This window comes from Aethalodelphis obliquidens, unplaced genomic scaffold (assembly GCF_003676395.1).
Source record: "Aethalodelphis obliquidens isolate GAN/ISIS:26980383/991018 unplaced genomic scaffold, ASM367639v1 scaffold9, whole genome shotgun sequence".
NCBI classification, from domain to species: domain Eukaryota; kingdom Metazoa; phylum Chordata; class Mammalia; order Artiodactyla; family Delphinidae; genus Aethalodelphis; species Aethalodelphis obliquidens.
This window is the reverse complement of record NW_020837953.1, coordinates 22,512,869-22,540,867: the sequence shown is the minus strand read 5'-3', so window position 1 is coordinate 22,540,867 and position 27,999 is coordinate 22,512,869. Positions and strand designations below refer to the sequence as shown.

The 27,999-nt window shown below is 50.3% G+C and overlaps 4 protein-coding genes across 8 annotated transcripts in view; 2 read left to right on the top strand and 2 right to left on the bottom strand.

Moving 5' to 3' along the window:
• The first annotated feature begins 440 nt into the window (after window positions 1-440).
• On the top strand, window positions 441-6,721 carry MANEAL (mannosidase endo-alpha like). 2 transcript variants are annotated; one of them, XM_027109049.1, is made up of 4 exons: window positions 441-1,275; window positions 2,572-2,681; window positions 4,018-4,094; window positions 5,200-6,721. In XM_027109049.1, exons 1-4 carry the CDS (start codon window positions 726-728, stop codon window positions 5,834-5,836), a joined length of 1,374 nt encoding a protein of 457 aa, XP_026964850.1. In that variant the 5' UTR covers window positions 441-725; the 3' UTR covers window positions 5,837-6,721. The 2 variants fall into 2 exon arrangements, with proteins under 2 accessions (XP_026964850.1, XP_026964851.1); XM_027109050.1 differs by lacking the exons at window positions 441-1,275; window positions 4,018-4,094 and having other exon boundaries at window positions 2,611-2,681.
• YRDC (yrdC N6-threonylcarbamoyltransferase domain containing) lies at window positions 4,379-11,451 on the bottom strand. 2 transcript variants are annotated; one of them, XR_003433312.1, is made up of 6 exons: window positions 10,964-11,375; window positions 10,303-10,417; window positions 10,061-10,180; window positions 8,696-8,838; window positions 5,438-5,568; window positions 4,379-5,226 (listed from the first exon to the last, which is right to left on the bottom strand). XR_003433312.1 is itself a non-coding variant. In XM_027109051.1 (5 exons), exons 1-5 carry the CDS (start codon window positions 11,353-11,355, stop codon window positions 8,325-8,327), a joined length of 840 nt encoding a protein of 279 aa, XP_026964852.1. In that variant the 5' UTR covers window positions 11,356-11,451; the 3' UTR covers window positions 7,476-8,324. The 2 variants fall into 2 exon arrangements, 1 of the variants encoding a protein (XP_026964852.1); XM_027109051.1 differs by lacking the exons at window positions 4,379-5,226; window positions 5,438-5,568 and adding an exon at window positions 7,476-8,394 and having other exon boundaries at window positions 10,964-11,451.
• On the top strand, window positions 10,978-13,089 carry CUNH1orf122 (chromosome unknown C1orf122 homolog). Of its 2 annotated transcripts, none has more exons than XM_027109052.1 (3): window positions 10,978-11,615; window positions 11,707-11,908; window positions 12,156-13,089. In XM_027109052.1, exons 1-3 carry the CDS (start codon window positions 11,581-11,583, stop codon window positions 12,249-12,251), a joined length of 333 nt encoding a protein of 110 aa, XP_026964853.1. In that variant the 5' UTR covers window positions 10,978-11,580; the 3' UTR covers window positions 12,252-13,089. The 2 variants fall into 2 exon arrangements, with proteins under 2 accessions (XP_026964853.1, XP_026964854.1); XM_027109053.1 differs by having other exon boundaries at window positions 11,301-11,404; window positions 12,156-12,632.
• Window positions 13,090-13,136: 47 nt separating this feature from the next.
• MTF1 (metal regulatory transcription factor 1) overlaps window positions 13,137-27,999 on the bottom strand; it is a 42,585-nt gene continuing 27,722 nt past the window's right edge. Inside the window, exons 8-11 of one of the 2 annotated variants that reach the window (XM_027109048.1) lie at window positions 24,862-24,961; window positions 23,546-24,141; window positions 19,880-19,940; window positions 13,137-18,507 (exon numbers count right to left, since the gene is read on the bottom strand). In XM_027109048.1, coding sequence (XP_026964849.1) covers window positions 18,080-18,507; window positions 19,880-19,940; window positions 23,546-24,141; window positions 24,862-24,961 — 1,185 coding nt within the window. In that variant the 3' untranslated portion in view covers window positions 13,137-18,079. Of the gene's footprint in view, window positions 18,508-19,879; window positions 19,944-23,545; window positions 24,142-24,861; window positions 24,962-27,999 lie in introns of both variants that reach the window. The other variant, XM_027109046.1, reaches the window with a different exon arrangement.

Genomic DNA, 27,999 nt, shown 5'->3' with positions numbered 1-27,999 from the left:
CCTGTAAAAACTGCTTCATGGTAGCCATCTTATTTAGTCCTCACTGACTATAGGAGGTTGTCCAAGGACAGAGAGCTTGGGACAACCGGCCCGAGAGCAGGCAGGCTGGACAGTGACAAGAGCTCTGGCGAGGAGACAGTCCTGATCCTTGGACTTAGGCCCAGTCCATGTGACCTTGCGCAAGTCACGGTCTCCCTCATCCTCCCACTCTAGCCAGTGTCTGTAGTGTCTGACTCCTAGCGGGGAAGGAGGTCGTTGGAGACAGGGACAGCCACAGACATTGCTTTCTTCCCCACCCTGCCCTATGCTCCCACGCCCTCCAGCGCCACCGCCCGGACCTTCTCCTGGGTTGGGGGAGGAGGGCATTCCCTTTCCCCCAGCGGGCTCCTTCGCCGCTGCCCCAGGCTGAAAGGCGACAGATCCTCCGCGAGCCACGCGCCTTGACTTTGGCCCCTGCTCCTTTGGCCCGGGATCTCGTAGCTCTCCCCGTCCACTCCCCCCGCGGCTCGCGACCAGTTGGTCTGCGCCGCCTGCACTCTCTGTGTGCCGGGCCCGCCCGCACTGCGGGGGAGAGGCAGGGAGCCGCCCACGCCGCGCTCGGCGCTCGGAGTCGCCGTCTCCCTGGGACGCGCGCGGGCTGCGCGACGCGCGGGAGCCGGGCGGGCAGCCATGGCGCGGCGCGCCGGGAGGTAGCCGGGCGGGACGCGGAGAGCGCGGGGGCCGCCATGGCCCGGCGGCGGCGCCGCGCCTGCATCGCGCTGTTCTTGGTGCTGCTCTTCGCTTTCGGCACTCTCATGGGCCTGCGCACGCTCAAGGCTCCGGACGGACTCCCGGCGCTGGGCCCCGGCCTGGAGCTGGCGCCCTTTGAGCGACGCCCCGAGGGGGGCCCCGCGCCGGCCGCCCGGGCCCCGGCCGCCCCCGCCGCGCCGCCGCCGCCGCCGCCTCCGCCCCGCACCGCGGGTCCGGGCAGCTCCCCGGGGCCGGCCCCAGCGGAGGCCGAGCCCGCCCCCGGGCAGAGTCTGCGCGTCTACTCGGACCTGCACGCCTTCTACTACTCGTGGTACGGGAGCCCGCGGCGCGAGGGCCACTACATTCACTGGGACCACGTCATGGTGCCGCACTGGGACCCCAAGATCTCGGCCAGCTACCCCCGCGGCCGCCACAGCCCCCCCGAAGACTTGGGCTCCAGCTTCTACCCGCAGCTGGGGCCCTACAGCTCCCGGGACCCCGACGTGCTGCGGGAGCACATGACCCAGCTGAAGGAAGCCGCCATTGGTGAGCTCCCCCTCCCCCGTCGCTGGGTCCCCAGCCTCGCCTTTCTTCGTTCCCACACCCCAACTTCCACTGCTCCTATCACGGGGCCTTTGGTCCCACTCAGCCTGGCTTCTACCTCTTCTCTTCTAGAACTCTCATCCCATGCTCACCAGGAGACCCCAACTTCCACTGCTCCTATCACGGGGCCTTTGGTCCCACTCAGCCTGGCTTCTAGCTCTTCTCTTCTAGAACTCTCATCCCATGCTCACCAGGAGACCCCGCCCCCATCTCCTAGTTTTCAGACTCCTCCACCTCTGCCTTCTGACCCCCTACCATTCCAGGGCCCTTTCCTAGAGCAGAGCTGCTGGGAGGGCCAGTGGAAGGCGTTTGCACCAGGGCTGTCCCAGGTAGGGAGAGCGAGGAGAGGAGGGCAGTCTATTGGGCTTCTCCGTTTGGGTTAAGTGAGGCCTGGGTGCCCTGGCCCCGCAGGAGTCTGGGGTTCAGAGCAGTAGTGCCTGGGATGGCCTCTGCTTTCACACTAGGCACAGGGTAGGGCAGCAGCCTTTCCTGAGTTTGCTGGTTGCAGAAAGGAAAGTTTGCCCACGTTGTATGATGGACCCTGCTCTATTTGCTGTAAGGGGCCTGGGAGCTTTTCAAGTACTCTGCTTGAAAAGAAGCCCCCCTGTAGGCAGGCTGGGGTGGGGAGGCTGACTTATTTCAGATTTTGTCACTGAATTCTGCTGGATTTTACAGTACATTTCAATTTCTCTGGAAATGGTTAATGTGTGGTGGGAAAATCGAATGCCAGAGACAGTGGTGGGAAGTATTCACAGATAAATAGCACAGAGGCCATCCCTCAAGATTCTACCATCTAGAGGGGCAGACAGTTGAGACAAATGTTATTTCCCACGGGAAGGGTAAAATGACCTCTGCTCAGGGCTCCTCTCCCTGAGGGACCTCAGAGGTGCTCCTCTCCCCCAGAGACAGGACTGTGCCTTCCAGGTGGGTGTGTCATTGTCCACCCGTTTCCCTTTCTTTAACTACTTGCTAATGCAGGCCAGAGGCTGCCGAGGCTCCCGGCTCCTTCCAGGCCTGACACGTTAGGGTTCCTGCAGTCACTGAGCTTCAGCACCGCAGGCGTGGACAGCTCCAGGACTCACAGCTCAGGGATCTGATCTGCAAGAAGAGAACCTGGCAGGAGTCTCCCTCAAGGTTTCATTCAGAAACCATTCTGCAGTTGGAGATGGTTTGTGAGGAGGGAATTCTCTGTTGTGGGGTACTGTGTGTCTCTGAAGTAGCCTCTGTGTTGTGTCTCAGGCGTCCTGGTCCTGTCCTGGTACCCACCTGGCATGGCTGATGATAATGGGGAACCCTCAGATGACCTGGTGCCCGCCATTCTGGACGCTGCCCATCAGCACAACATCCAGGTGAGTCTCCAAGAAGATGCCAAATGCTCTCTGGCCGATTCTGGAGATGTCCCCTCCTCCACCCACAGGGATAGTGCCTCTACCAAAGTTCTTGGCGTTAGCCCAGGTATGCAAATACGTAGCAAGTGTGGTGTTGTGGGTAGGGGTCTAATAAATAATGCCTATGTCACTTTTTTTTTGAATTTTATTTTATTTATTTTTTATAGAGCAGGTTCTTCTTAGTTATCTTTTTTTTTTTTTTTTTTTTTTTGTGGTACGCGGGCCTCTCACTGTTGTGGCCTCTCCCGTTGCGGAGCACAGGCTCCAGACGCGCAGGCTCAGTGGCCATGGCTCACGGGCCCAGCCGCTCCACGGCATGTGGGGATCTTCCGGGACCGGGGCACGAACCCGTGTCCCCTGCATTGGCAGGCGGACTCTCAACCACTGCGCCACCAGGGAAGCCCAGTTATCTATTTGATACATATTAGTGTATATATGTCAATCCCAATCTCCTAATTCATCCCACCACCACCACCCCGCCACTTTCCCCCCTTGGTGTCCATACGTTTGTTCTCTACATCTGTGTCTCTATTTCTGCCCTGCAAACCGGTTCATCTGTACCATTTCTCTAGGTGCCTATGTCACTCTTATTTTTTGAGTTCTGAAAAAAAGTTTTGGGAAAAATATAGGATAAATGGGAGACTAAATTAACATCACGGTGATAGAGGTTAGGTTGGAGACCCTGATCCTGGAGAGAGGGCAGACAAGGGCCAAATAGGCCCACAGACTGAACTCCAGCCTCAACTCCCTAGTGGGAGGCAGTGCTGGGCCTCAAGGAGTAAAGCACAACACGTGCTCTCATCAGGCAGGCTCTCTTTCAAGAGGAAGGATGGAGCTGGCCAGTTACTTTCCCCACGTGTACCAATCAAGTAAGTCACTGCCCTTACCTGTGTGTGGCAAAAGAAGAAAAACGATGAAAACGAGCCCCACTCCTGTTCCTGAGCCCATCACTGGCACATTAAACAGATCACGGCACGTTTTCCTATGGACACGTCTTCCCATAGTTTCAGGCAGCTAGTGCCAACCACTGGGAGCTGGCACATAAGTTGAAACCTATTGGCCAGCCTGCAACAGCCCATCAGAATGATTCCCAGAGGCCCTGCTGTGGGAGGTGGGAAAACTCACCCCTGTTTTTTGGGCCCTGAGGGCAGTGGTTGCTTTTATTTACACTGTGCCCATGACTGCCAGGTCTCTCCTGAACTCAGCCTCTTCTCCAACCCATACTTGAAGCACGAGCCTTATAGGTTGTGGCCTCTGGACAGATACTCACCTGACCAATATCTCCTGTTTGTGGCAGGTGGCCTTCCACATCCAACCCTACAAGGGCCGAGATGACATCACTCTGCATGACAACATCAAGTATATCATTGACACGTAAGGCTGCTCTGGGACCTGGATTTTGGTGGGGATCTAAATGGGGGTAGGGCTAGAAGGCTTGGAGGCGCAGGTCAAGAGACAAAAGGGCACAATGCCCGTGTCCCCAGCATCTAAAAAGAGTAAAAGAGTACTGGGCTTGGAGACAGCAACCTGGGTTTGAATTCTGGTTCTGTGGCCTCCATTCTGTGATCAGAGGCAGTCCTCTTAACCTTTGAGTCTTGTGAGAGTTAACATGAGCTAATATATGTGGAAAGTGGCTTGCAAATGGCTTGCATATATCATTCATTCAAAAAATATTTATTGAGTGCCTTCAGGTGTCGAGGCACTGTCCTAAGTCCCAGTTGTACAGCAGTGGGTAGGGCTACCAAAGTTTACATCCTCGGGCGGGTGTGCAGTGAGCAGATAGTGGTTATAGATGACAAATCAAATGGCGATCTATACTATGAAGAAGTAATAACAGAATAAAGCAGGTGTTAAGAGTGTGTCCAAGAAACAACTTTAGAATGGGTGGTCCAGTGAGCTTCTCTGAGGTGACATGTAAGCCAGCACCTAAAGGAAGAGTCCCCTCTGCAGAGATCTGGGGCAGGCAGAAAACTCCAGGCAGAGGGCTGTCAGATCCAAAGGCCGTCTGATGGGACAAGCTTGACGGCAGCCAGTGTAGCCGGAGTGAAGCGATAGATGGGGTAATAGCAGGAATGGCGGTGGGCAGGGTCAGATCAAGTAGGTGGGGCCTTGCTGGTCTCCGGTAAGGAGCAGTCAGATCTGATTTACGCTTTAAAAAGAGACTGGGTTATAGGGAGGTGGAAGTGGGAGCCTGGAGACCAGTTAGGTGGCTGTCGGTATAGTCCAGATAGAAGATGGTGGTGGCTCGGCCTGGGGCAGGGAAGTGAGGCTTAAATAGAGGAATGACAAGGCTCGGGGGAGGGTGGGAGGGAACTGGGTTCTTGCTTAGAGGCATGATGAGTCCAACTGTGGAGTCCAAGTGGACTCAAAATCGTGCTTGGACATCAGGAAAGATCTCACTCATGGCCAGCCCTCCGGCTGTGCTGGCTTCTTTTCTCTTAGGCTGCTGGCTCAGCCTTTTCTTCCTCCTGCTCCTCAGGTATGGCTCCCATGGTGCATTTTACCGCTATAAGAACAGCATGGGTAAGAGCCTCCCACTCTTTTATATCTATGACTCCTACCTGACATCCCCCGAGGCCTGGGCCCACCTCCTGACACCGAACGGGCCCCACTCAATCCGCAACACCCCCTACGATGGGGTCTTCATAGCGCTGCTGGTGGAGGAGGGCCACACCCATGACATCCTGGCCGCCGGATTTGACGGCATGTACACCTACTTTGCCTCCAATGGTTTCTCCTTCGGCTCCTCCCATCAGAACTGGAAAGCTGTGAAGAACTTCTGCGATGCCAACAACCTCATGTTCATTCCCAGCGTGGGGCCTGGCTACATTGACACCAGCATCCGGCCCTGGAACAACCACAGTACGCGGAACAGGGTCAACGGCAAGTACTATGAGACGGCCCTGCAGGCAGCCCTGACCGTGAGGCCCGAGATCGTCTCCATCACCTCCTTCAATGAGTGGCACGAGGGCACCCAGATTGAGAAGGCCATTCCCAAGAAGACGCCGACTCGGCTGTATTTGGACTACCTGCCTCATCAGCCCAGCCTGTACCTAGAGCTGACGCGCCGCTGGGCGGAACACTTCATCAAAGAGAAGGAGCAGTGGCTGATGTGAGGGGCCTGCAGGCAGGGGCGGGAGGTGCTGACGTCCCAGCCTCACTGGAAGATGTCACCACGTGGGGCTCGGCACTCGCTCCCAAGTCAGCGGCTGAGTGCTTCTGAGGCAGGTGGGTGCCAGAGTGCCCTGCAGGGACAGGAAACTAGGTGGTGTTCCAGAGAGGGAACCCCAGGGGCTGGCCGGTGGCTGGGCTTAGCCCAAGGCAGCTCCACATCCTCAGTCAGAACACTTTAAGACAATCCCGTCTAGCTTGGAGCTCAGCTGGTTGGTGTTCTGGAGTCGCCAAGTCACTGGTCTTAGAAGGGTGTCAGGGCTCTGGGCTAGCATGCACCCTGCTCTCTGCCAACCTGCGTCCTCTCCAGGCCTCCTTCCCACGTCATCTGTCTTCCCCAAGTTAGGCAACCACATTTAAGACTTTCTAAAAGGGAACATTCTCAGTTTAAGCTCTTCCCAGTAGATTCCCGAACCCAATTATCAGGAAATAATCCTGAGCACTCACACATTCATTCAACACATACTCTGCGAGCACCTTACCGCGTGCCAGGTGCTGGGGGAAAACTCGACCAGGAATGGCTCCTGTCTTCCGAAGCTTACAGGAGCCAGCTTTCCTAATCTGGTGTGGCCTTGTAGCTAGTGCCTAAGCACAGCTATAAGTTTTTCCTTTTTGCTGTTTTGCCCAGTGCTGGGAGTTCAGTTCTTTTTCCTCGAAGAAAATACCTCTGCACTCCAGAGCCTCCGTTTTCCTAGGTAAACATTTAGCTCCAGGGGGAGGACTAGGACACCCCCCTCCCTTTAGCTGCCTGAACTGAATGAGGCCCACTCACCAGAGCCATTTTCAGTGCGACTGTGATTTGTATTAAAAATGACGTGTTGTTCCTATTCTCAAATCAGCTTTCCTTTTGATCCCTTCAGGACCACAAACTCTTAACTCCTCAGATTCTGTGACAAATTGACGTATGGGATGGGCTGGCTACAGGGTTAGCACAACGCAGTCGAGTTTGCTTAAGAAATTAGTTTCAACAAGATTTCTATAGAGGGAATATTTAACAAACCAGTGCTTATTTACAAATAAATGAATATGCTAATTGCAGGGACCCTCAAAGCAGGCCCTGGGACACCCTCTTGGCAAAATTCTTAGGATCTACTTGAAAATATGTGCATTGGAAACGACCGTATTGAGAAGTTTATGGGCTCAGACTGAATCCTAGTTCTGAGAACTGGGGTGTGAGGGGAGAGGGGTGGAAGTGAGCCCTACTGGTCACAAGGGCTCCCAGCTCCAGTTAGGTTAACAGGTACTAAATCCCACCAACGGATGGGGCAGGCCTGGTCCCCTTGCTGTGACTCAGTTGGGGAAACCAAGGCAGGCAGGGACAGGTGAAAAGGGCTAGATGATGACCTGGAATAATTTACAAGGGAGTGACACTGAGGCTTCAGTTCACATATGCATATTTTTAAAACTAGTAAAAGTATGGCCAGAACCGGGGGGCAGGCGCAGTAATTCTCACACACTGCTGATGGCAGTGCAGCTTGATTCAGTTCTTTTGAAGGCTAACCTCTATCAAGAGCCAAGAAAATGGCCACACACTTGGACCCAGTAATCCTACCCCAAGGAAATAATTCAAAAGAAGGAAAATAAAACATTCACAAAGATGTTTAACAGCATTTTTTCTATTAAAGAAAAAGCTAAGTTCAAATGCCCAATAGTAAGTATGTTTTTAACACTTGTATACATATGAATAAAGATAAAGGCTGCTGAGTAGACACTGCATTTAAATAAAGGTGTTGTAGGTATAATTCATTATAATTTATATTACGAATAAATAAGAAAAAAGTGGCTGGACAGGACAGTAGAGATTTATTTTCCAATATTCCTTAATTTGGACCCCACCCCCAACCCCTGTGCCAGCTGAGCTTACCTCCCACCATTAGACCAAAATGGTGACTCTCCGCCAGGCAATTACAGCAAAGAACCAGCCCCCTGGTTCAGAGGAAGCAGTGTTTGGTCGATGGCTCTACAGTTTTTATCTTTGTCCTAAACTGGTTCCAGCTTCAGAAGCATAAAACTCATGCCCTTGGTCACTTGAGACTTTTGAAAAGCACCAACCAATGTGTTAGTTGATTTGGACCTTAAGTGCCACTACCCACCAGAGAAGCTCTCACTAGATTCCAAATCTGTTATTTATTTTTCAAAGATCGGAAAAACTTATCAGAACAAGGCCATCCTCGGAATACTCTTAAAACCTCTATTCAGCTTTTGGCTCATATATGAAATTATAAATAAATATAACCTCCCCAACCAGGTGTGAGGCTTAACCAGCAGCTTCTGAGGCCTGGTCCGTAGTGTTCAGAAAGAAACTTTGCCTTAAAAGGTCAGACTAGTAACACTGTAGCCCCAGCGGCCTCTGCCAATGAGGCCTTGCCAGCCACCAGCAGTCGGACACACAGTGTCCAGCACCAGTCCTTGCGCCCTCCCTCCTCCGGAGTTTCACAAGCAGGATTCACGTAAGGGGAGCAGCCCGTACTTCTGGAGGATGGCCGAAGTACTTTCTAGGGCACTGGGGAGGAAATGGAGGACAGTTAGGGTTTGACTTCTCAAAGCCCCGAGCCCACCAGATTCTGGAGATCAGGGACCTCTAAACTCTTTGATCATACTATGCTCTGTTCATCAAACCCTTGATGAATCCTTTTGAATTCTGAAAAAGCCAGCAAACACTAGCAAACTGAGTTCCACTCCACCCACCACATCTCCAAACCTGCCCGCTCCCCTCAGGGCAAAATAGGAGTGACAACCTTTTTTTGTTTGCATCTCCCAACCTCCCTCAAATCCTATCCCTGTGCCACAGCAAAGAGACTCACCAACCCGGACGAATGATGCCAAACACTCCAGGCACAGACAAGTCAACCACAGTTGAGCCTAGTCGACACTCAGGGCTCTGGTTGTCCCCAATTGGTCCCCCATCAATGACCAAGGACAAGCGAGGCCAGAGGTCCTGAAATTCCTGAGAAGAGGGAGAGGAAGAGCATGGACACCACCTCTGGCATCTGCAATGATGTCATACCGCACACAGGGCACCTAAGACAGAGATCACACAGCTCTAAAACAGCAGGCATCTTCCTCTAAGCAGGGTAAGGAACCTCATTTAAACTCTGGATCAGGGCAGGAGAAATGGGGGGGGGGACTCTGCAACTGCACGCCGTTGGCACTCAATCCTTGGGCTATGGAAAGGAGTTCCCCTTCAGAACTGTGGACTGAATTGTTAACTGAGCCAGAGCACCACTCTCCACCCTCACCCCGCATGAAGGCACTGCAGTGGCAGTTAGGCCTGGGAATTTGGGATGGGGGATCATAAATACCAGTTACTGTGCTGGATAGGTAAGCTGCTTGCCGAAAAGGTAAGAATCCCCATCACCAATGCCTAGGATATAGCCACCAGGATCAAGTAAAGCCTGAGAATAAGAAGGGGTGCTGGGCTCTCACTTTCCAAAGCCCCTGAACCCACTCTCTACGTCTGGGCATGGAAACACTTTACTATGAAAGTGAAATCACTTTGCTATGTTCTGCATTTAAGACCAGTAGGAGAAAAGAAGTATGCTCAGTCAAACTTCTTTGCGTCCTCATTCATTCTAAGCTACTCCGCCAAGACAGGATTAGGACGATCCTTTCTGTCTTTTTTTTTGGGCCACACTGCGCGGCTTCCAGGATCTTAGTTCCCCAACTAGGGATTGAACCTGGGCCCTCGGCAATGAAAGCGCGGAATCCTAACCACCGGATGGCCAGGGAATTCCCGTGGGTGATCCCTTCTTTGACCTGGCTTGTGACAGAGGTAAGAGAACAGGACCAGGAGTCCCTGGGATAAGTGATTTAACTTTTCAGAGTCTTAACTTTCTTTACAGCAAGTTATGAAGACTTATCACCCAACTGTATTCTCCAACGACTGCTATCCCAACAGAATGAGAAAAACATGTACTTATGATGCCTCTTACTGTTAAAAAGACAGTAGGAAAACAACACCAATTCTCCCCCTCGCCTTTCAAACTTTAAAATAAACCTTTTCTGAGATCATTCTGTATTCCCCCACCCCGGCCACCTAGGCAGACTTCCCACCATCAGACCAAAAGGGCAGCTCCCCTGCCAGGCAATTCCAGTGAACCATCAGCCCCTCTGGTTCAGAGGAAACTGTGGCCTGGTGACATTTCCGGGGGGAGGACTGGGTAACTCACCTCAACATTCAGAGAGCTGGTCTGGGAGCTGAGGTTGGCGCTGGTGAGAGCAAGCGGTCCCCCAAACACCTGGGCCAAGTCCTGCATGAAGGCGTGGTCAGGAATCCGGATGCCTACAAGCTATGAGGCAAAGAGAAAGGGGATCATCAGAAAGGTTGAAGGGGTGGGAGATGGCTCTGGCCTGGATCCTAGCGAAAGCCAAACAGCGGAAGTCTGGGGACACAAGAGAAAATCTGACTCACAGGAGTGAAGGGGTTCAGGTCCTTGTTGAGCTCCTCCGAGCGTTCCATCACCAGGGTCACTGGTCCTGGCAGCAGGTCGTTCAGGAGCCCCTCAGGTACTCTCACACGGCAGTACCTGGGAAACAGAGGGGACACAAATCCAACCAAATGAAAGGCACTGCTGGTCCTATTCCAGACTCTAGGCAGATCTAGGAAAGGTGACCCGAGGGTCTACAATGGGATCCGCCTGTCTTCCCTGTTCACCCCCAAGAGCTTGAGCAGAAAGCAGGGCTCCAGAGGACCGCCCCAGGCTTGGACCCGCAGGCTACAACAGCTGCACCGCTTTCACGCTCCACGTTTTACTTTCTTCAAAGCACTCCCTACTAACTTAAGCTACCGTGCTCCCCCTCTTTTTTCTTAAACCGTGGGCGCCCCCCCCCCCGCCCATTATCACAAAAACGCCAGAAGAATAGGGACCCCGCCTGCCTCGTTCATCGCTGCGCCCCCGATCTCGTTCAAGGCCTGGCAGACGCTAAGCGCTCCATACACGTTTCCAGTTCCGGATTCCCGGGTGAGCCTGGACAAGCCCCTCCCGCTCTCCGCGCCTCAGTCTCCCAAGCCTGTCACCGGAAACCCCTCCCGCGGTGCCGCCCCCAACAGGGCCGGGTCGGGGCGTCCTCACCTGTAGACGTCGGCCACGCGGCCCAGGCACACGGCCAGCGGCTTGGTCTCGCTGCGGCCCTTGACGCGGTACACGACGCCCAGTGCCTCCGAGCAGCTCGCCGAGCAGGCCAGGCCGTACAGCGTATCGGTGGGGACGGCCACCACGGCGCCGGCGCGCAGCTCGGCCACGGCGGCCCGCAGCGCCTCGGTCCAGCCGGCGCGCTCCGGGTTTGCGGCCCGCACGGCCCCGCTCCCCGGGAGCCGGAACAGCCGGGCCCCCGGCGCCGCCGGAGCGGGGCTCGGCGGACGGAGAAGGCGCCCGCTCCGGGCGGAGCCCGCCGGCCCCTCGCTCAACCCTATGCTGGCAGCCACCGCGGCCCTCAGCCCCGTGCACGGACGCGCCGGAGACATCCGCCCAGGCCTGCTTCCGGGAGGAAGTGACGCGCCCAGTCATCTTCCGGTCTGGGAGGCTCCGCCCCACCACCGTGCTGGGCAACTTAAAGGGACCGCGACCCCCAGGAGGATTGAAGGAGACCGGTGGGGACGGGGCGGGGCGCAGCTTTGCGGAGCCTTAGCGCAGGGCTGGGGAGGGGGGGCGGCCGAAAGGGGGGCGGTGGTCGGGCCGCGCAGGCGGAGATGGAATGGGGCCCGGGCTCAGACTGGTCACGGGGGTGAGAGGGGGCCCGTTGGGGCGGGGGGAAAGGGGCTCTGACCCCGCGCAAGCGCCGGCCCTGACCGTCTGTCTCGCTCTCTCCCGGGCAGGGAGGCTGCCGGCGTGGACCGTGGGAAGGCGGGGCTGGGGCTCGGCGGGAGGCCACCCCCGCAGCCGCCCCGGGATGAGCGCGCCCAGCAGCTGCTGGATGCGGTGGAGCAGCGGCAGCGGCAGCTCCTGGACACCATCGCCGCCTGCGAGGAGATGCTGCGGCAGCTGGGCCGCCGGCGCCCGGAGCCGGCTGGTGGCGGGGTCAGTGCCCACCCCGGGCTGGGCCTGGGAGGTGGGGACTGCCCACTGGCCGCACTTGCTAAGTTCTGGCTTCCCCTGGAGGGTGGAAGAGTGTCCCCACCGCTTTATCGCCCACTGCCTTTCAGTTGGGCGAGAGGCTTTGAAAAAGTTAAGTGCTACCCAGATGCCAAGTGGCCATCTCTTGCAGGGCCTAATCCAAGGCCTTTCCTCCCAGCCTCACTTTTTTTCTTTCTTCTGTTCCAATCAGAACGTCTCAGCCAAACCTGGAGCCCCCTCCCAGACAGCTGTCTCCGCCAGAGGTGGCTTTCCAAAGGATGCCGGCGATGGAGCTACGGAGCCCTGACCATCCCCGAGCCGGGCGCCCTGACTTCTCTCCCTCCCCAGGGCTGGTAGCTGGACTGTGAACAACTCCCTTTCAATAAAGGGGCCAGTCTTCACTGGCAGTGGCTGGTACTTGGCTCTCAGCCGGGGTGGCAGCTCTGCTAGCAGCTGGGTTCACTCCCACTTCATCCTGGCTGAAGGCAGTGCTGAGCTCTGAAATGTAGCCAACGAATACCCAGTCTGATTACCCAGATTTGGGCAGACCAGCAGTGCTCGCCAGAGTGGTTTGGCCTGCTTTGGGGGATCCAGGTCGTGTTACATGTCCATTTCATGCTTTGGGGGCTCCTAGCCCCACAAAACACTTTTAGCAGAGCCTTGATTAAAAGGAAACCTGCAGACTCTCCTGGTGACCGACCTTTCCTTTCTGTCCCCTCTCTAAAACTCTGATGGCTGGGGAGGGGTGAAGTGGTTGAAAATTGTCAACCATGGGTAGGGTTGGGAAGAAATGCCACAGATACTACCAGATTTAAATAAGCATTTAATTAGGATTTCATTAGTATTTAATATTGCTTTTTCAATTCCAAAAAGTTAAATTTTCACTTCTTAGCAGATATTTTAAAGTACAATATTAAGTTTATACAAAATGAGCAATTAAGCAAACACCATTGTTTCACATTCTTCAAAAATACAAATTCATATTTATTCTTTTTTGGGTTTGGAGGTTTCTTCCTTTGGAAGTACTGAACCTGTAACGTTTTCATATCGCTCAGTGGAAGTCTGTTGTTCCCATGTTTCACACTTAAATAAATTTGATAGGCTTTTACATAATCCAAATAAAACTATTTGGGATTTAACCAAGACCTCTGGCCAACGACTAGTGTGTGTCAAAAAAAAGAAGGCTCTTGTGGGTCTTGCTTCTCCTGGCCAGAAGATCTGAGCCAGAGAGTCAGCAAAAACCTGTTTCCAGCCACCTTCCCCAAACAGGGACTAGGAGTTTACGGGGAAAGAGAACAGCTACCTTGAACTCTGACCACCCCCCCACCCACACATTCTCCAAAACACAACAAAGGATGTAGACTGTTGAGTCAAAGAGCGCCCTGGGGAGGCCTGAGGACACGGGGGGGAAAAGGGCAAGAGAGGCCTCTCTGACTTGGCACCAGTATAAGGATAATAAGAATATTGCAGAAAACACCCCTGGGTTTTGGTGAAAAAAAAAGGTTTTATGAAAAATTTCCCAGTAAGAAAAAGTAGAACCTGCGTTGAGCTGAGAAAGTGACACGACATCATCACCCAATTTGGGGCCCAGCAGGCACACCACCAAAAGGGCAGTGTGTGGTTTTAAACTTTGCTTCCAGTAAAAAAGCTTGTACTATGTACACATAGACATAAAGATCCAGTTTAATTTGCATTTCTCAGTGCAGACTGAGAAGCCCTCTCTCGAACAGGAGTAACAATGAGAAATGCCCAAACAGTGATCATCAGCTTCCCCAAAGGGTGTGAGAAGAGACAGGGGACCCTTTCTCTAGCCTCGCCCCCAACGTATGCCAGAGGAAACGGGCTAAACTGACTACCAATCAGAAATATGCATGATTCAGTTTTGTTGCCTCTCCCCTCCCCAATATTTAGGAATGGTCAATTTCGGATCTATGTCACAGCAGAACCATTTGCATATTGGATCTATGGAAATCTTTCTGCTTTGGCTGAAGTATATTTTAAAACTCAGTTCTTTAGTAGCCTGAGAATTGAAGATAAGATGGTGGGGGGGGAGAGGGGAGTGAGGGGAAAGGAAGAAAGTTGATAAAGCAGATTATTAACAGCTTTGTTTACTGGATTCAATGAGGGCTGGAGGCTTTTGCTTAAAGAGCCAACAGGGGCGGTAGGGGGAGCAGTATGGAAATGGCTCATGTTGTCCGCCCCCCCCAGCCCCACCCACGACTGCCACAACCTTCCCCAAACATATTTCTGATTGGTGGTATAGGAAAATTGTAAACTCATTAGCAATACTGTTGCAGTTCCACAAATCAATGGTTTCGGTGACTCTGGAGAAGTCTTTAGGATTAAGGACAATGAACGTGATTACAAATATAAAAGTCTAGAAGGTGCCAGGTGTCTACCTAGGAACAACCAGTTTCTTCCTTTCAGGCATCACTTTGTAATGGTGAAGAAGGGGGAAAAGATGGCAAGGGACCAAGAAGAAGTGATGAAAAAGGGCCTCAACAGCAGAAAACAGGACCCGCAGCAGTTCTTCAGAGAGCCTGAGGGGGCGCCCTTGGGCACACAGGGAAGGCTTGCATAGATTGAGCAGTTGCTGAGAATGCATAATAGTGTTTCCCTATGGACAGCCTCATGGCACAGGGCTGATGGAGTGGAAAAACGCAGCCAGGCCAGGGCCACATGGGACAACAACCATCAAGCTACACATATTGCACCAAGGTAAGTGCTTTTCTTTTCACACCTCAATTTAACTTTTTTTCTGAGCAAAAAATAAAACTTTGTGGAAAGTATATATGTGTGTGTGTGTGTGTGTATACACACACACACGAAAGAAATTGCAGCAATTGGGTTAAAGATAAAATAACGTAAAGTGCTTTTTTATTATTTCTTTAATATACCAATATGAGGTTCTGCAAACTTGTCCCTTTGGACACATTCAGCACATTATACAAAGTCTCTCAGGAAAACCCACCCACCCATTATCCCCATCAGTCCGCTGCCTTGACCCTGAAAGTAAACTCTCCAATCTACTGACTCTCCCAGAGGTGGTGAAGAGAAGTCCCTTGCTTCTGCCCAGAGAAGCCTTCACACCTTAAGGCCCCTCCTGGACTTTGTACCATGATCTCCTTCTGCGAGGGCGGAGGGGTAGGGGTGGAATTCAATGAATGACACCAATTCCTGTCATCAAACTAGTGATACCCCCACGAGGTTGGCCAAACTGCCAGGAAAGGCAGGGCCACTTTCCCTCAATGCCTCACCCACCTGCCTGGGAAGGACCAAATTCACTAAGGCAGTTTGGCGGTGCCAGCCAAAGTTTCCTGCCACCTGCCAGGCCCGTGAACTCCACGATTCCCTAGGCTGACTAGCATTCTGTAAAGGGGCAGTATAACTGGAGATGCTAGTGGGAGCTGGAAGTCGCAATCTACAGGGTGAAAATGATTAAGGTTACCATGGGAAGAAAAAAGGCGTGATTTCACCTGAAGTCTGCACACCTTCCCTAGCCTCACCCTAGGTTCATTCGTGGGTTTGAAAACCACTCTCCATGAAGGCTCTTTGTGGCTCCACTTTAGCCAGCGCCCTCTCTTCTTCAAGATCCTTGACACTAGGGGCCAGGCTGATGGAAGGGACAGGGGCGGGGAAGAGTGCTGGAAGAAGAAGGAAAGGAGAGACTGCCTATCCTGTGGAGTAAACGTACTCTTCACAACCACTCACTAGCATTTTAAGCACATTCTTGATGTTTTCAAAAGCTGATTGGATCTGATGGTCCCCCTTGTAATCTCTAGTACCCTCAAAAGGCAGATACTTCAACTAGGAAAATCTGTCAGCCCAAACCCAGTTTCTTCATCACCCCTGATCTTTGGAGCAGAAAAGCCACTGACCTGGGTGGACCCCCAACACAAGCACAGCCCGGGCTGGCCGGAGGGAAGCAATATTTCAACCGTGGCACTTCCGACGGCCTTCCCTAGGCTCCTGCTTTCCACCTCAGCTCCCAGGGAACCGAATCTCAAGTGAGCCTAGGACGGGCATGTGGGGAGGTCATTTGGGACCCACATGCTGCTCTCTATCTCGGAAGGTGTGGAGAAAACAGCCAGGGTCCTACCGCAAACCTTCCTATGGGTGCAAGGCCCGGAGACGGTCAAGAACAACCCATGCTCAGCAGCTGGTTTTCCAGGAAGATGAACCACTGCGGTAATAGAAGGTTCCTCCTGCCTTATCAACTTCTGCTGAGGCCAGTGGCCGCCAGAACCCACCAGCCTTTTGGACAGGAGAGTGCAGAGGGTCAAAAAAACCCCGATTCTCGTGCCTAGACTCCTGCAATGAGAAACCACCAGCTGCTTGTAGGTAAGCCCATTTCTCCTCATGGCAGTAACATTTACCACCACTGCCCTCTTCTCCAAATCTGTCCCTGAACATCCTGTTAAAGGCAGGGCCTCTGGCTCCCAGGTAGATGATCTGCTCTGGATACTGTCTTGGCTGGCCCTGAGTAATGGCGCAGAGAACAGGAGAGTGACAGATCTCTCCACCTTAGGGACTGGGAAAGGAAGGCAAGTTACGGCTGCTTTCTGCCCGACATCGTTGACTCAGAAGGGCAGCCCTGTTTGTGGCACCCTGCCCCTCGCTCAAGGCAGGGAAGGGGCCCTTGGGAGGCAGAGGCCCAGTCTGGACATTGGGCCATGCCTAGTTTCTGAGCTCAGTGAGTGGGGGGAGCACTCATGACTACACTGACATAGGCAGTTAAGAGAAACTTTCCATTTTAGTGTGGATTGTATTTTATGTTTTATTTTAAGAGGCAATGACTGACTCAGAGCCAAAGGCAGAGAGATGGATATAATTCTATACACAAATCAAAAAAAATTTTTTTCCTATAATACAACTTAATGAAACATTCCAAATGAGATAACTTATTGCAACATTTCAGGCTTTTTGGTGGAAGGGGAATTTTTTTGTTTTACCCTGAGTAGAAGATCATCGCTTTGTGTTTTTTTTTTTCTTTTTTGTTTTTTGTTTAGAAATCATATGACTAAGCTGAGCAAGTCACATCCTTCTTTGCACTGTACTAGGCTGTATGCAAAATCCAGAGGGGTGAGAGGCGGAGATGGGAGGGGCAACCAAAGGCCTGGCTGGAACCCGGAACCAGGACACCCGGCCTGCCGATGACACGCCGCCTGAACAGAACTCCTGTAAAGCTGCACCTTCTCCTGATCGGCAAAATGCAGCTCTTCTGCTCTGAGGAAGAAGATACCCTTCAAGGAAGGCAGACCACCAGCCAGCGACTGGCCATAAACCACATGTCCACTCTAGGACAAAGCAGGGATGTTCCCCGAGAAAAATTCACTGTGATCCGCAAGCCCTGGCAACCAACGGAGAAAGAGAGAACCCGAAGGCAAAGACTGTGATCACATCACTAGAGCCTGTTCTGCACATGTGTCATGGACAGAGAGCAGTCAACAACTTGCCTGGGGTCCCTGCGGAAGCGGACCGTCCCCGCGGCCTCGGGCCAGGCTTTCAGCTGCCCCTTTGGGCTGCAGGATGACACCTGCCATAGTCACCATGAGCTCCACCAACACCAAGCGCAGACAATGAAACCATCTCACGTGATCCCTGTCCAGCTCACGGCTGTCTGACCTGCCTTTGCCACTTCCCTCTCTGATGGAGTGAGGGTCTGGCCTTCCAAGCAAGCTTCAGCCTCAGACTCAAAAGACACAGGAGCAGCAACACCCGACACACTGAACGCTACTGCCCGGACTACAAAGACCCCAGTGCAAGTGATGGGCAGCATCAGATTGATGGAAACCACACCCTTTCATTTAGAATTTTTATGCATACGAGTAACCTTAATTTCCAAGTTCACATGACAATAAGCGAAAGTGACATACAGTGCAGCCAAACAGTTCATTTATAACTTAGCTTTTTTTTTTTGTTTTGTTCCGTTTTTGTTTGTTTTTCTCCAAAGATCAGTTCCTTAAAAATGGATGCTCCTGGGATATGAATAAAGAAAATATGTCTGAAAGGTGAGGATTTCAAACAGTAGATTTCTTCCTCCTTCAAACTGCTGACCCCACGATGGTAGGCATCGCACCTTCTGCCTCCTGCTCGGCCTCTGTTCCCGGAGGTGAGCACATCCGGCTGGGCCTTTCACTTGGAGAAGCTGCTGGTCAGGCCCATCTCCTCCTCCTCCTGCAGTAGTGCTTCAATGGGAATCAGATTAGACGGCGTGTCCAGGTTCTGGAGGGACAGAAACTCTGACATATCCATGGCACGTAACGTTTCTGTCTGAGGGTCTGAAGGAGTCACTGCTTGTCTGCTTTGCTCACAGGAAGAGGCGGCGGCGGAGGACGACAGGGGGATCGGGGGCGGGGAAAAAGTCTGCGGTGGTAGCTTCAGGCTGGGCTCATCAGGAGGCTGGGTGCTCAGCGCTGGAGCGGGAGGGGAAGGACAGCCCTTCCTCCTGCCGGCCGCCCGCTCCTTGGCGGAGTCCCGGCACGCACACTGACACTGACAGGCCTCCTCTTGTTTGATGATGATCACAGGGACGCTGAGGCCAATCTGCTGTACTGCGCTCCCTGCGAGAGGGCGAGAAAGACTGCTCTTCAAGTAGCCGCAGGGCAAGGGCAAGAGGGACAGGAGGGTGTAGGACTAGCTCAGCACCACGGAGGCGGGAACGATGGAAAGGGTGGATGCCGTGCCATGCTCCAGGGTTGGTTCTGCTTTAAACTGGACCACGTTCCTCCTCAAGTAAGAAGGCTCTGACACTCCCCATCCCCTCCAAGACAGAAAAGCCACACACCATCTAGCTGCACCCTGTATTTCCAGCTTCATTTCCGGCCCCTCTCGCAGGCACCCTCCACGCCAGCCACGGTGGATGCCTCCCTTTTCCTGCACGTTCTTCATAGCTCTGGGCTCAGGGGCTCTTCTTTCTACCTAAACTCTTCTGGAGAACTTACTCTTACTTCTGAGCACCCAGCTCACTGCCCTCCTCTCCTAGCGTCTCCAGGCAGTGTTTGCAGCAGGCTTATACCTCAGGGATGGCCCAAGGGCAGCTGCTGTGCGCAGAGCTAGTCCACACTGCACCAGGCCATTTAGTCCCGCCTGCCCCGGAGGCTCTGACCTCCTTTGGGACATCCCGCGCTCACCTTTGCAGCCCCGTCTCAGACACACAGCCAGCCTTGTGTGCGCGCACATTCCTTCTCTTTTGCATACGTGTGTTGTGCAGATGCACACTCTGAATTCACACAGGCTTTGTGTGTCTCAAAAGAGCTAGAGACCAAGGGGCTAAGAGAACAGAATAGGAGGGAGTCAGGAGGCCCAAGAACTAGTGCTTTGGCTTTGCCACAAACTCACTTATGAATTTGGGGGACTCATTTAATCTTTCAGGGCCTGAGTTTCTTAATCTATAAAACAAAGAGTTTGAGAGAAAGGACCCTTTAGCCCTATAAGAGTCTCTGACCCAGATGCTGTTTCTTCATTACTGTAATTAGAAGAGTCCAGTGAATTAACAGCTGCTCTCTTTGGCATTAACTGTGATGTAGACTTTTTTCTGGCCACATTAAAGCCTATATCTGTTTTTTTTATTATTTTATTTTTTTGGCCGTGCAGTGTGGATTGCAGGATCTTAGATCCCCGACCAGCGATTGATCCCAGGCCCCCTGCAGTGGAAGCACAGAGTCCTAACCACTGGACCACCAGGGAATTCCCTAAAGGCTATACCTGAAAGGGAAAGAACCGTTACTAGTTAAAGAATGTTAAATGTGGTATTTATGCTATAAGTCCAGTAACTTTCAATAGTTGTAAGAATATTAAATACTCTAATAATACAAATGTGATCAATTTAATTTAAAAAGTGTTTGAATCCCGGGCAAAGCAACAATTAACTAACTGTGCCTCAAGGGGCCCAGAGAGCTGCCTTCCTTTTAAAGCTAACACAGAATCTCATACCTGTGCTACTGGCTACTGGTACTGCCGTGGTAAAGTACACCTTCTCAACTTTAGATGCTTGCTGCTGGAAAAAAAAAAAAAAAATCACATTTATGGCTACTCAGATATGGCAGATCTCCAAGGGCCTAAAGCCTCCCCAGTTGTAATGGTCATCCAAGAGGACAGAAACCCCTCCGTGTTCAGGGATTTTTGTACTGAGCGATGTTTTTGTTTGTGCTCTGACATGAGGTCACCGCACTGTTTGACATTCAGTGCTGAAAATGTAGCTGGCTTTGTCCTCTCCCTACTCCTTGGCTGTTTCCCAGCTGCCTAATCCAGTAGGTTCTGTGCACCCAAAGGCTCCTCCAAGGTTGCTTTTCTCACGTGGATGGTCTTCTCAGACGGAGCCCCAGCTTCCCCTCTAAGCCCTCCACTCCCTGCCAACCCCCAATACTTCCATGAGACTGGAAAGTTCTTTTTTCCCCTCAAGGACTAAGCTGCATGCTAAGAACAGGCTAAGACTCCCTCTCACAGGCAGAAGACCTCCTGTGAAGGCCCTGGGCAGTGTGCTGTAAGCTGCATGGGGCACGTGCTCAAGGGTAGGCCCTGGACTCAGTCACACGTGGATTCAAGTCCAAGCTCGGCCACTTAGTTGTTGAGGTCAGGCAAGTAATTTAACCTCTTAGAGTCGCAGTTTCCTCATCTGTAAAAACAGGGACACCAACCAAAGACTCTCCCAAAGGCCCCCAAAAGGATGAAATGAGATGATGTGTGTGGAGCCCGGGGCACACCGTGAGCATTCAGCAAACACTAGCTATTTATATGATTACCAAGTAGGACTATTGGGTCATGCCCAGAAATCACCCCTCACTTTATTACACTTCCGATTCAACTGGCTATAGGGTTTCTGCTTTCTTCAAGTCTTATATTAAAAAGGGCTTTATCTTTCATCCTTTTAAAGTGCCTCTAAGATGAGTCTAGGAGGAACGTGAAAGCTTCTGGCTAAGTTATAGGAGAGGACACTATAAAATAATGATGGAGAAATGAGACCCATACTTAAATACATGAAAATGAATTGGGTGGAAAAGGAATGAGCTGTTCCATGCAGTTCCCCAGGGCAGATCCAGGAAAAGAAGATTAAAAACTACATGGAGGCATGTGGTTGCCAGAGGGGAGGAGGGAAATAGGTGAAGGAGAATAAGAAGTGCAAAAATCCAGTTGCAAAATAAATGAGTCACGGGTAGGAAATGTACAGTGCAGGGAATACAGTCAATAAGTATGTAAATCTTAGGATGGTGACATATCGTAACTAGACTTAACATGGTGATCATTTTGAAATGTACAGAAATATCACTATGTCGTGTAGCAGGAACTAACAGAGGTAGGTCAATCATACTTCAAAACTAACAAACAAATTCATTGAAAAAGAGATCCGATATGTGGTTAGCAGAGGCAGGGGTAGGGTGTGGGGAGAGGGGGAATTGGATGAGGGCAGTCGAAAGATCCAAATTTCCAGTTATAAGATAAAGAAGTACTAGGGGTGTAATTAACACTGCTGTAGGTTAATATGAAAGTTGTTAGAAGAGTAAATCCTAAAAGTTCTCATCACACGCACACATTTTTTTCTATTTCTTTAATTCTGTCTGTATGAGATGATGGATGCTCACAAAACTTGTGTCATTGTGCTGTACACCTTATACTTATACACTGCTGTATGTCAATTATATCTCAATAAAACTGGAAGAAAAAAGAAAAAAATACCACTATCATAAATGAGAAAGTACGATCACTTTCCGTACATAGCCATCAGCAAACATATGAATAAAAATAATGAAAATAATTTTCTTTCTTTTGTTATTTTTTTGGCCTCGCCACACAGCATGCGAGATCTTAGCTCCCCGACCAGGGACTGAACCCGCGCCCCCTGCAGCGGAAGCACGGAGTCTTCACCACTGGACCGCCGGGGAAGTCCCTGAAAATAATTTTGAATAATGAAAACAACAGTACCAACCAGAAAACCCAACTACATGGAGGCAGATTGATTGGGTCATTAATGCTGAAAAGATCCTTCCAGTGACTCTGGCCACCTGAGACTGGAACTAGGCTGCCTCCAGAGGTGGTTGGCACCCACCCCATTTATGGAATTTGAGTACTCACTATTTAGCTCTAACCTACCTTTCCAGTTTGTTTGATTGCATCATACATCCACCCAGACTTTCTCCCACTTAGTATATCCTTTTATCCATCTAAATCCTACTCATACTTCAAGGCTCACCTGACCTGTATGCCCAACTAACAAGCCTTTAGTCTCTAAACCCCTCATCTGGCAGCACAATGTAGCAGTCAAGAGCATGGGCTCTGGGATTGGTCTGTCTGTGCTTTGCCACTTGTAAGCTGTGTGACCTTGGGCTAGTCAATTAACTTCTCTGGGCCTCAGCTCTGCACTGGTAAAATCATTATCTACCTCCTAGGCCTGTTGTGATTAAATCATTAAAAAGTACTTAGCATGGTGAGTGACATCTAGAGATACAGACATATAGAGACAATAAAAAGATCAGTGGTTGCTTAGGGAGAGGGGGAGAGGGAGATGGGATGAAGAAGTGAAGCAGAGGAGATTTTTAGGGTGGTGAAGCTATTCTGGATACTGTAATGGTAGATATATGACATCATGCCTTTGTCAAAACCCACAGAACCATACTATACCAAGAGTGAACCCTAAGGTAAACTATGAACTTTAGTTAATAGTAATGCATCGATATTAATTCACCAATTATAACAAATGTACCACACTGATGCAAGATGTTAGTAAAAGGGAAAACTAGGCTGGCGGGGGCAGGGAGCAGGAAGTGTATGGAAATTCTCTGTTCTACCTGTTCAATAAAACCTAAAAAAAACATAATCTAAAAATAAGGTACCTAAGGTAATGACTGGTACATGTTAGACCCTCAATTTTAAAAAGTGCTTCGTTAGCACAGTAAGCCTATACACGTTAGTAAGGGCTCAATAAATTACAGCTATTGTTATTTTTTATTACCATTATTTTTATTTGACACTTTACCTACTGGTAGTGTTAACTTTCTTTTAGGCATTTTAGCCTTTTTAACTAGAATATAGGTTTTTATGAAGAAGAGATCGTGGTTTTTTCACTTTTCCATATCCCCAAGAGTATCCTGCGTGGTATCTGATAAATAGCAGGCCCTCAAGATATATTCAATTGAACGACCAAGTCATTTCCTTAGCCATCAAGACCAACACTTCGGTAGAAAATGGCACTACGGTTTGCTCTGGGAGCACAGATCACTTCTCTGACTTGGCTACTGCTGTCTGCTTCCATCTGATGGGGTCACATCAGTCCCTCATCCCAGTCTGGACTCTGCCTTGGATAAAAACCCGCTTTCCTGAAATGTTCTCAGGCTCTCCTGTCCTAGCTGACAGGATTAGACCGCAGCTGAAATATCCAGGTAAACCTGAAGGCTGTTTCTCTGCCCCGACCCCTCCATTGCAGGTACTGACGGCAGCATTCCTGGGTTTATACTTGCTTGATTATGGGGAAATGACTAAGTGTTAGAATGACATGTTTCAGGGTGGATATGACAGCTGTTTTCCTTTTTGAAGTAAAAGCCTCTGACCATGTCACCCATGGAAATACACTTCACCCCACTGGATCCATTTCCACATAATACTTACAATTTGTTCTTGGGTGTGTGGTGAGCTGGTGGCACCATTCAGTATCCACTGTAAGTTCTGTTCTCCCATGACGAGGCTGGGCTGCAGGAGAGCCGTGCTGGGAGTCGGGGTGATGGTTATAGTGGGATTACTAGTTAGGACGGAGTTGGCATCCAGGGGCAGAGTCTGGACCATGGCCGGCAGGGGCTCAGTAGTACTCTGTGGTTGAGGCGGTGCTGCCATGGCTGACGCCACTGCCGCTGCTGACGCCAAAGCCCCAGCGACAACAGAAAGTCCCGGCACGATGGGCTGCGGTGCCTGGGGGTGCGGAAGAAACTCTTGATGATTAGCAGCAAACTGTGTGCTGTGGGGAACAGGCACTTCTGGAGGTTGTAAGAGAGCAGGGGGGTTGCCAAATGCAGCTTGCTGGGAACCAGTTCCTAGGGAGGGAGCAGGCAGAGGAGCAGACGGTGCTGAGGCTGGTAGTAGAGGCTGGGGTGGCTCGGAGATGCCAGGCTGCAGTATAAGTGGAAGAGATAAAGATGCTGAATGTCTTGTGGATGGCGGAACATCACTGACTGACTCTGCATCACCATTAAAATTTTCAATCAAGGCAGCTGGCAAGAAAAAGAAATAGAAATATATATACATATTCCAAGCCTTATATGAGCCACAAAAACACAGTCATTACGGGCTACACCAAACACAGCTGAAGTCTGTTAACAGTTGATTCCTCCAATGCTGGCAGGCTGGCTTTCTGCTTTTCATTTAACGACCCCTCTGGTCAAAGCACCAGGCTTCACGATCAACCTTACTTTCTAAACGTGAAGACCTAGTATGGGTCTAACCATGAAAAAATGTGTCCTACCGCTTTTCTGGAAAAGAGCTTAGACATCCTTTTCTTGGCATATGATCATTGAACACTTTCTGACTACTGAAAGTGAAGCTTCACGGACAGATTTTCATTCAAACACAATCTGATCTACGCATCTGAAGTTTGGTTTGTGGATCCTGCCCACTCGTGAACGGAGGTGTCACATCAGGAGAAAGAGCTCACAACTCCTCTCACTTTTTAAAGCCAACAAGAGCTTTTGGAAAAGGGGACTCTCTTCTTTTGAGGGTCCAGGGAAAGGAGATCCTCAAGTAAACCCTTGATGAGGGAAAAAAAGATGGAATTGAACTGAAAAGCCCATCTTTTTCTGACCCCTCACTGAAAGTACACTTCATTAAAGGAACTGAAATATTTCACTGTGCTTGACATCTACACTGTGTCAACAAGTGTGAATTCCCATTCCCAGTGCAGAGATTTGGGCAGGAAGAGAGTCTGTATAACAAACCTGTCTGTTGAGGATCTTCCTGAATTGCTGGATCATCTGACTTCTGGAACATTGGTTCAAAGATGATTGCTGGTGAAAGTGTGCTGAAAGTGTTCTGGCCCTGTGTCAGAGACAGAGACAAAGGTGTAAGGCTCGCCATCCGAAAGCAGGTCTTCACCACGAAAGCACACAGAACAGCAGAACTAGAATAATCTCTGGGGCTTCCCTGGTGGCAAAGTGGTTAAGAATCCGACTGCCAATGCAGGGGACACGGGTTCGAGCCCTGGTCCAGGAAGATCCCACATGCCGCCGAGCAACTAAGCCCGTGCACCACAACTACTGAGCCTGTGCTCTAGAACCCGTGCGCCACAACTACTGAGACTGTGTGCCACAACTACTGAAACTTGCGTGCCTAGAGTCCGTGCTCCGCAAGAAGAGAAGCCACCGCAATGAGAAGCCCGCACACCGCAACGAAGAGTAGCCCCCGCTCGCCGCAACTAGAGAAAGCCTGCGCGCAGCAACAAAGATCCAACACAGCCAAAAATAAAAATAAATAAATAAATAAATCTATTTAAAAAAAAACTAAATTACTAGAATGATCTCTGGATATGCTTCTTGTTTCCAACTTCTCCTTTCCCAAGGTGACATTTATTTCCCTAAGCCTCAGATGCTGAAGATCTGGGTCCTCAAACACTCTAAAGCAGGAGTCGGCAAACTGACTTGCTGGCTGAACGTCTGTTTCTGTAAATAAAGTTGTATTGGAACAGGTACTTCTGTTCCTTTCTGGATTGTCTAGGTTGCTTTTGCACTGCAGTGGCAGATTTGAGGAGTTGTGACAGGGGATGTATGGGCCACAAAGCCGAAAATATCCATCTGGCGCTTTACAAAAATTTTGTTGACCCCTGCTCTAAAAGACCAAATTCTACATAAAAATGGCGTTGTATAATATTTATTACTTGGAACTTGCTTTTCTCATGTAATAACATAATAATAACACAATAATAACATATTGTGAATATCTTCCAAGGATATTACACAATGGCTATGCTATTCTAATATGTACACATGGTAGTGAATCAAACAATATAAGGAAACTTAGAATGATAGACAATAGTGATGGCCTTAGACTCACTACTGTTTGTCATTGCAAGTTTCTTTGTAACTTACAACTAAGAAAAGGTCAGAGGCATTTATGAAAAAATAAGGCATGAGAAAACAAAAGAGAGCACCTAGTGACCCGAGGGCCTGACTGCTGACAGGCACCACCTCCAGGCTTCCCTTCAGCTAAGGGAAGGGGAAAAACAGCAATTCTTTTCTCTGCAGCCCGACACCACTTAGCATTTTGTGCCGCAAGGGTGGGAAAGGCAACCACGTTCAAGAGCCCAGGGAGCAACAGAAAGAAGTGAAGCAGAGGGCAGGGGCTGTGGCAAAGCCTCGGCCACACTTGTGGGCTCAGCTGAGGGCGGCCACGGGCCACACAGAGGGGGTCACCAGAGCTCGGGGCCGGTTCAAAATCTGGACTTTTATGTGAAACCTACTGATTTATAATTGAAAACAAGTAACGGAAACAATTTCAAAGCACAGTACAGACCGCACAAAACCTGTCTTCAGGCTAGACTCTGACCTGGTGCCAGGCTGAGCTTTAAGGGCATTTTGCATCAGCTTTGCTTCTGGGAGGGGGAAGGATCTCTTTGGGGCTGGGCGGAAGCACGGCGAGTGGAGCTGTCCACCAATCTAGAGGGCCTCTGAGATGAACTGCCCACTTGAGCCAAGAGGGTCCAATTATTCTGCCATGACTCCACAACTGGCAGAATGAGAGGGAGTTCAGTGAAGCTGATGGCCAGCATGGTAGAAGCTGAAGGCAGAAACCTATGTAAGGCTTCCAGCTTCTAGTCCAGAGGGAGTTAAGAATCACAGGCCGAAACAGTGCCTTCAAACTTTTCATCATGACACAAAGTAGGAAATATATTATATATATATATTTCATGTTACATACATATCTGTACGTACGACTGAAACAAAACTCTATGAAACAGATCCTATCCTTACTACATGCAATGTCTTCTGATATTTTCTATTCTACTGATGTCCTTAAAGTGTTGATTATAAGCCACTATTTTATAACCCAATAAAGATGTGCCACCCACTTTGAAAAATGGTGAGCTAAGGACTACCACTAAGCTATAATTACAGCTTTGCAACTCCTTTATGGTTGTTTTTTTTGTTCTACCTGTTTACGAATCATTATCAGGAACAACACTGTTAAAAAAAGGAATGAGTCCGTGTGACTTCAAAAGATTATACGCAAGAATGTTTACAACAGCTCTCTCAATGGCTCCAAACTAGAAACTATCCAAATGCCCAAGGGCAGTCGACCGCATGAACTCTATTATATTCATTTAGTGTAATACTGTTCAACAATGAGAATGAATAATCTATTACTAAATGCAACAACATGGATTAATTTCTCAAACAAAACGTTGCAAGAAAGAAGCCAGCACAAACGAGTATATACCACATGATTCCGATTATACAAATCACAAAAACAGAGAAAACTCATCTTAGGTTGTGAGAAGTTATGACAGTCGTTATCCTTAGGGAGAGGTAATGGCTGTTAGGGGGACTGAGGGGGGTCTTCTGGGGTGCTGGGAATGTTCTGTTTCTTGATTTGGGTGCTGGTTACCTGGATATGATGAATTGTGATGATTCATCAAGGTGTACCTGATAGGTGTACTTTTCTGCATGTATATTATACCTCAATAAAAAGTTTTTCTTAATTAAAAGGAAGGTGCTGAGGTGACTGTGACTCAGCCACTACCAGGCTTTAGGGCAACAACCCTGGGGGCAGAGTGGGAACTGCCCCCCAAAGTAGAGGAGACAGAACAGGCTAAGCCTCTGGGGCCTGGAGCAAAGAGACACAAGAACACCGAGCCGTCTGGAACAGGATGGATCCTGAAGCTCAGGCGCCAAAGGCCCAGCGGGCCACTCCCCAGCACTTCAGCCCAAGTTCACTCCTAGGACACAAGCATGTGGCTGCCCAGGAACCTGTAAAATGATGATCTCATAAAAATACATCATTTGATTTTAACAATTCATCTTTTTTTTTTTTAAAGTAAGCAGAGCAAAATTAATCCCATTACTTCAAGGAACTGTGGTCTT